This window comes from Chrysemys picta, unplaced genomic scaffold, assembly GCF_011386835.1.
Source record: "Chrysemys picta bellii isolate R12L10 unplaced genomic scaffold, ASM1138683v2 scaf2861, whole genome shotgun sequence".
NCBI classification, from domain to species: Eukaryota; Metazoa; Chordata; order Testudines; family Emydidae; genus Chrysemys; species Chrysemys picta.
This window is the reverse complement of record NW_027055563.1, coordinates 1-7,095: the sequence shown is the minus strand read 5'-3', so window position 1 is coordinate 7,095 and position 7,095 is coordinate 1. Positions and strand designations below refer to the sequence as shown.

Genomic DNA, 7,095 nt, shown 5'->3' with positions numbered 1-7,095 from the left:
CATCTGCAGTGCTCTGCACAGCCAGGTGAGGGGTGGTTTTGCTTGGATCCCTTGAGCTTAGGCACAGCAGATCTGAAGCATATTAACAATAAAAATCTATCGAATGATAGTGCAGAGCCTGGGGACCTCCTCATGCCTTACTGATTTCTGCAGGCTCAAGAGTAAGCAGGTAGCGGTCTCATTTTCTTAGCTAATATCCAGCTCAGTTTGTAAAGCAATTTCACCATAAGCTGATTATCAGGGGAGTCAGAGTTGTATAGTAAAAACTGTGGCTGTGTCTTGATTCGATCAGCTCTGCTGCTCAAAACCCTTTAGCTTCTCTTATCAAATGTATTGGTCATTGTGTTTGATTCTTGCTGTGCATTCAGTACCATCTACCTGGGGTTCAGACCTCTATTTGGACAAGTAGGAAGTGGAAGCTTAGAAATTAATTGAACATTTTCTTTTCAATTGCTTCTGATTAGTTTTTCTTTGACCATTTCCCTTCTTCCCACAGATCTGTTCTCAAGCTAAGCCGCTCAGCACGGAAAATCACGCAGAGTTGTTGGATTGTGTAGTTCTGCTAGGTAAGGGGAAGAGACTCTGAGTTGCACAGTGGTTTCCTTGTAACTTCCTTTGTCAGGTATGGTAAGAATAAGAGTTCTGTTGTCAGTGAGGACGTGATTTGTTCCCTTGCAGCCCGTTCTTCTCCTGATGATCTGATAGCATTTCTGCACTCGCAGCTGGAGATTGAGAATGAGGCTGTTCGTGTGGCCTCTTTGAATCTGCTCAGTGCTATTGTTGGTGCCGACTGTAAGTAACACAGGAGCAACTGTGCCAGCTGCCCTCTTGGCCGACATGCTGAGGGTTGAGTTGGGGACCTCCAGAGCAGGGCCGGCTTTAGGAAGTGCGGGGTCTGATTTGTGGGGCTTGTACTCACCGGGCGGCGCTCCGAGTCTTTGGCAGCGGGTCCTTCACTCGCTCCGGGTCTTCGGCAGCAATTCAGCGGCGGGTCCTTCACGTGCCGCCGAAGAGCTGGAGGGAGTGAAGTACCCGCTGCTGAAGTGCCGTCAAAGACCCGGAGCGCCGCTGGGTGAGTAAAAATTTAAAAAGGCCACTGGGCACGGGGCCCTGTTAGGCATGGGGTGCGAGGCCCTCTTAGGCACGGGGCCCGATTCAGGAGAATCGGGGGAATCAGCCTAAAGCCGGCCCTGATCCAGAGCTAAAAGCATGAGCTACTATAGATTGAGCTAAAGAACCAAGGCTTTGTAGGCACGGCAGGGCTGTAACAGACTCATCGCCTCTGCAAATGGGGCACAGAGTCTCTATAACACACAGTCACCAGTGGTTTGGATCTCCACTAAGGGACCAAATGCTGCCCTAAATTACCCCCCTATGGCCACCCAGAAATCAACAGGTTCAACTAAGTGCTGAATGTAGCCCAAGATATTTTTCAACTTCAAATACAGAAGTTAACTTGGGGCTAATGCATGTTAACAATAATCAGATACAAATAAAATAGGACTCCTGACTCGATATTCGTCAGTATTATACACTATAGATTCTGAGTTCTATTATACTGGTGTAAACACAGATTACTTCAATGACCTCAGTCTATCTAACGCTTTTATAAGATTTCCATCATGGTAGTATGATGGCACTCATTATAGAAGTGGAATTACTTTAGATTTACACTGGTGTAACTGAGACCAGAGTCTGGTCCTATGTTTTTCCCACTGATTCTGTAGATGAGAGAAGCTCGGTACTATTCTTAAATAGGGCCCTTTGAAATCCAGGATTAATTCCAATGTGGAAAGTGAGCGAGTGGAACAAAAAAGTACTGTACACCTCTCCTTATCTTTCAGTGCCCGAGACAAAAGTTAAAAAGTTTCTGATTGTGAAGGCAGTGAAATCCACTCTCAGTGATCAGAATGCTAAGGTAAGATTGTGTGTGGAGCAGTGAAATATTTCAATTTTTTTCAATGATATGGGATGAATGGATATCTGGGTGGAGCTTTCATTCAGATCCAGAGGAGAGACTGCAGACTAGAGAAGGCATGTCATTCTCCTGCCTGTGTTAAATGTAGCCATGTTTATAATCTAAGGAGATAAACTCAAAAGCATAAGGACTCTCATATCCTATCTCCTATTTCAGGCAGAAGGGATAACAAGAACTCTTGTGTGTAATCTCTACCCTTGCAGGTGAGGAAGGCAGTTCTTCATTTCATCAGGAGGCTGCTCAGTTCAGGAAGTGTGGAGAATTGTGCAGAATGGGATATGGTAGCATATGTTTTCCACGAGTTCAGTGTGTCCACCAGCAAACTGGTAAGGAGAGTTCTTAACACGTAGGACTCGGTCCTACCATTCTTGCATGCTGATTGCTCCCCTTGCCTTCCGTGGGAGTTTTGACTCAGGGACAGCTGGACTGAATGATTAGAGACAGAATCTGATCAGTTATATTGGTGTAAAGTCAAGGTAACTCCACTGACTTTAGTGGCGTTACTCTGGATTTATACTAGTGTAACAGAGATCAGAATCTCACACTGGGTAATTACATCTAACAGAGTTATCGAGGTTACTCAAACCTCTGATGAGACATTGAAACTTCTGAAAACACCATTTTTCAGTGAAATGTTCTTGTACAAGGAAGCACATCTTTTTGTTTTCAATAGACTCTCCAGAGAACATAATGATGCCCAATTCTGTGGCTGTTGAAGCATACCTAAACTATCAGCAAAACACCGAGGTTATGCAGGCTGCATCCCAGACTGTCAGGAGCCTGGAAAAGCTTGCTGCATATTTCCCTCACTACATACTCTACTCTACATGTACTAGTTTAAAAATATCTTCAATCCGTATTTCTATCCATGGACACAGCCAGGGGCTCCAGACACTTTGTGCTCCATGACTGGATCCATGATATGTATTAACATAAACAGTTCAACTTTACAACTTTAAGTTGTTGATAGAATCACACTCACTACACACAGAATGACCCAAGCTGGTTGGGGCATCAGAACAAACAGAGTGGATCCCCCTGGTTCTGCATATTTATTTCCACTGGGCAGAGGCTGAATGTTTTTCCTCAAAGATAAAAAGATGAAACAGTTTTTCAAATTTAAAAAAACTTAACGCTGTTGGGGAAACTCTTTTGTGTTCAGTGAATCATTCCCTTCACTTTAGGGTTTTCCTAAGCCTGGAATCTGACCCACCAGTTAGGAGTTTCTATTATTCTCTTTCCTTCAGATGTTTGTGCACTTCCAGTGCAATATAAAAGTAGGCATAGGTCAATGTTCAAGATGGCTTCGTAAGAGAAGGACACTGATTCTATAGCCAGTGTCTTACTACTAGCTCTATAGAACTTATTAGCTATCTCACAGCAGGGTACAACACTTCTCACCCAGGCTATTCAAGAAGAAAGCACTATCCAAACCCTGTGCATTGACATCCTGCAATGTCTGGACACCTCAGTCAGTGGAATGACCCAAGTAAGTGACCTGTTACTACTGCTTCTTGAAATAGGGACGTTCTTCCTTGTACCTCTCCACAAGGAAGCTCTTTGCACAGTCAGCATAATGGAGGAACAACATATCAAATTCATGTCAGGGATAGTGTGACCCCTTCATCATGGAGTAAGTGGTTCACATTAGAGAAAAGATGTAAAGCAACTTAACTGGAAGGAATCATGTTGCAGAGATCTTCTCTTAATTCTTTCCACTGTCTGAGTGCAACTTCCCCTTAGATCCCCCATGAATACTTCTGATTTGGTGATCCTGGATTTGAACAGATATTGGGGCTGGAAGTGTGCCTTCTATAGGTCTGTAAAGTTCTGGGTGAGTTTATGGTGCTATCTAAATAGCTCCATAATGCTCTAATGCAGGGAAAGAGGATTCACCAAACTAGGCAGTGTATTTAAAAGACAGAGTGCGGGGGCACCGGACAGGTAGAGTGAGATGTTGGGGAGAGAGAGATGAGGTGATAGGTTAGGGAAGGGTCAGTGAGGAATAAAAGGAGAAGCTACATGACAGGGAGGGATTCAGACAGCAGGATACTGGAGGTGGGGGAATGGAAATAGCTATGTACTGAACAGTCTCGCTCTTCTCTGCAGGTGTTATGGCCAAGGCTTCTGGAGTATGTGGTGCCAGCTCAGTACACTGGTACTTTGAAGCCTCTCTGCAGATGCCTTAGGGAACTGGCTGAGAAAAAGCAGCAGGAAGGAGAAGAAGCTGCTTGCCTCGACTACAGTGGACCAGGTTTATAACAGAAACTCTTTCATGTATTCTCTCCAGGCCCTATGAAATGAACAGATTCAGTCTGCTCCAGTTCTCTCGTCTGCAATCAGGAGGCTAAAATGAATGAGGGATGGTCTTGTGATTACAACATGGCCATGGGAGGGAGCTAGGAAACGTGGGTTCTGTTCCCGCCTTGCCACCAAAATTCTGATGTGACCTTGGGGAAATCACTTGATCTTTCTCTCTCAGCTTCCCCACTTGTGAAATGAAGGAGTAATTAATGCCAACCTCATAGAGGTGCTGTGAGGCGGAATTCATTCATGTTTGTAAAGCATTTTGAGATGCTCAGACTGAAAGCACTATGGAAATGCAAATTATTATCAGCTGTATTCAACATTGGTGGGCACGTTGGAAATGGATAGGTGAATAACATCAGCAGGACTCTCTGCAAAGCCTGGCATCATTAATGCTATTCTGTTTCTTTCCCTAGTGAAACTCCCTACACCCCAGGGGCTGCTGGCACGACTCCTGGTGAGTAGACCATGAAAATAGGTTTTCTGCGAAATGTGAAGTGGGACAGTTAACTATAAAAATCGGTTTTATAGCTAGATGCTTATAGACAGGCTGAGGAATGTGTATGATTGGGTCTCTCTCTCTCTCCACCCTCTCCTGAGACACACTGTTCTGCATCCTCGTACTAGCTAGAATGCTTGCTTCTTCAGGAAGACACTGCAGTAGAAGCAAAAACTCTATTGTACGGTCTCCACAATGAGAGAGTCTGAACTATTCCCTCCTTCAGGAACAAACTGGTGTTGTGCTGACAAAACTTAGCCTGTTCTTTCTCTCTCATTGACAGGTAGTAGCCTCATCCCCTTATGAAAGAGAAGGACATGGATGTGCTGCCTTGCAATTACTGAAGGCCCTGCACCACATTATCCACGCAGCAGTGGGTGAGATGTGGGTAGTAAACATCCCACCTCTGCTGCAGTACATTGAAGGTAAAGTGCTAGTTAGGAGGAGTGCGGCCCATGGAAGGGAAGCCACAAAATGCAGCTTTGTATTGACATGTGTTGTGCCATTCCTGTTGCAGTACATGAGAACAGTGGGGAATTGAAGTTGGGGTTCTGGGCCCTCACTTTTCCTTCACCTGGATAACTGGGAACCACTGGGGTAAATCCAGAGTTTAACCACTGAGGCCAATTCAATCAGGGCAGAATCAGGCCAGGAAGGTTTCAGCTGAATGGAAATTTTACAGCAGTTCCCCCCACACCTTTGCTAGGTTATTAGTTGGGAAGGTGAATACACATGAAGCTGGAGGTTTGTGAAATATTTTGGGGTTACATATATAGTCTGATTTTGGAAACTGAATTTTTCTGAAAATTAAACCCCATGTTTACTTTCAAGGGTGATTCAATTAAAAAAACCAGAGTTTTCTTTCTGTAAGGAAACCCGAGCCATAAAAGTTAGGTTGGCCAAGTGGCTGCCCTTTGTAGAATCTAGGTATTGTGGGCCTAAAAATGTCTTTCACCAATTTTACAGTGGTATGAATCTATTGACCTCCGTGGAAAAAACCCTTCAATCAGTGTAGGCTAAGGGTAGGCAACCTATGGCACGTGTGCCAAAGGCGGCACGCGAGTTGATTTTCAGTGGCACTCACACTGCCTGGGTCCTGGCCACTGGTCCAGGGGGCTCTGCATTTTAATTTAATTTTAAATGAAGCTTCTTAAACATTTTAAAAACCTTATTTACTTTACATACAACAATAGTTTTATATAATAGACTTATAGAAAGAGACCTTCTTAAAACGTTAAAGTGTATTACTGGCACGTAAAACCTTAAATCAGAGTGAATAAATGAAGACTCGGCACACCACGTCTGAAAGGTTGCTGACCCCTGGTGTAGGTTGTGTCTACACTATGGGGTTATGGCTAATGACATAGCTGTGCCAGTATAGTCTCTGTGGAGTATGACAGACCCTATGTGGAGCACAAACCCGATATCTTTCTGATGAACGTCGGACCCCAAAATGTTCAAGTGGGTTTGATATTCAAAAAACAGATTTAAGAAATGAGCTGTATCTTCCCTAGTTGTTGTTGCTGTACAGAGTCCCCAGTACTACATTGTGCCGACATTCAAGAAGGGTAGGTTAGAGCTGGACATTCAGAATCAGGGCCAGATTCTCAGCTGATGTAAATCAGTATAATTCCATTGACTTCAGTGAAGCTACACCGATTTACAACAAGTTAGGATCAAGTCCAGAATCTCTTATTATGCAAGAAAAGGTTGTATTCACATTAAACCCAGTCTTCTGATGTGCTGAACCGTTTTGTGATGTGCTCAGCACCCTCAGCTCCCATGAAAGTCAACAGGAATTGGGAGTGCTCAGCATCTCACTCCTGGTGGGTTGACTGACCCTGAATAAAAATGCCAGCAGGGTACATAACATGATACTGTCTGTTGGTCCAACAAAGAATGTTGGCGTAGGTCCCATTTAGTCTTGAAAGCCCAGGTATGTTACAGCTTGGCAGACCAGGGGTTTTAGAAGGACAGATTGCGAAGAAGATACCTGGGACGACTCTTCTTGCTAACCTAAGTGACATTATTGTTTTGCCTCCTGCTTTATAGGAAACACAGAGAATTCCCTGGACCATGAACGGTGGGAGCACATGCTGCTTCAGGTACAAGATGGCTTTCAGCTGTATTGTTACAGCTCTTCCTCCCCTCTCCAAATGTATCAGCTGGGGAAAGAATAATGATAAATTATTCATTATAAGCAGAGCTGGTCAAACCATTTCATTTGCAACTTTTGTTCAGTGAAAAATGGCCTTTTTTATTTTCATCGGACATTTTCAAATTTTTCAGTGTTTTTTTTTTTTTTTTTTTA

General features: G+C 43.9%; 1 protein-coding gene across 1 annotated transcript; it reads left to right on the top strand.

Annotated features, from left to right (window-relative positions):
* Nucleotides 1-496: 496 nt before the first annotated feature.
* On the top strand, nucleotides 497-6,889 carry LOC135980358 (maestro heat-like repeat-containing protein family member 2A; the record flags this gene model as incomplete). The annotated part of the gene is made up of 9 exons (XM_065580377.1): nucleotides 497-566; nucleotides 679-792; nucleotides 1,845-1,918; nucleotides 2,182-2,304; nucleotides 3,384-3,467; nucleotides 4,088-4,232; nucleotides 4,702-4,742; nucleotides 5,068-5,209; nucleotides 6,837-6,889. Coding segments are annotated over 9 exons (846 nt in total), but the record flags the coding sequence as incomplete, so codon positions are not given.
* Nucleotides 6,890-7,095: the final 206 nt, after the last annotated feature.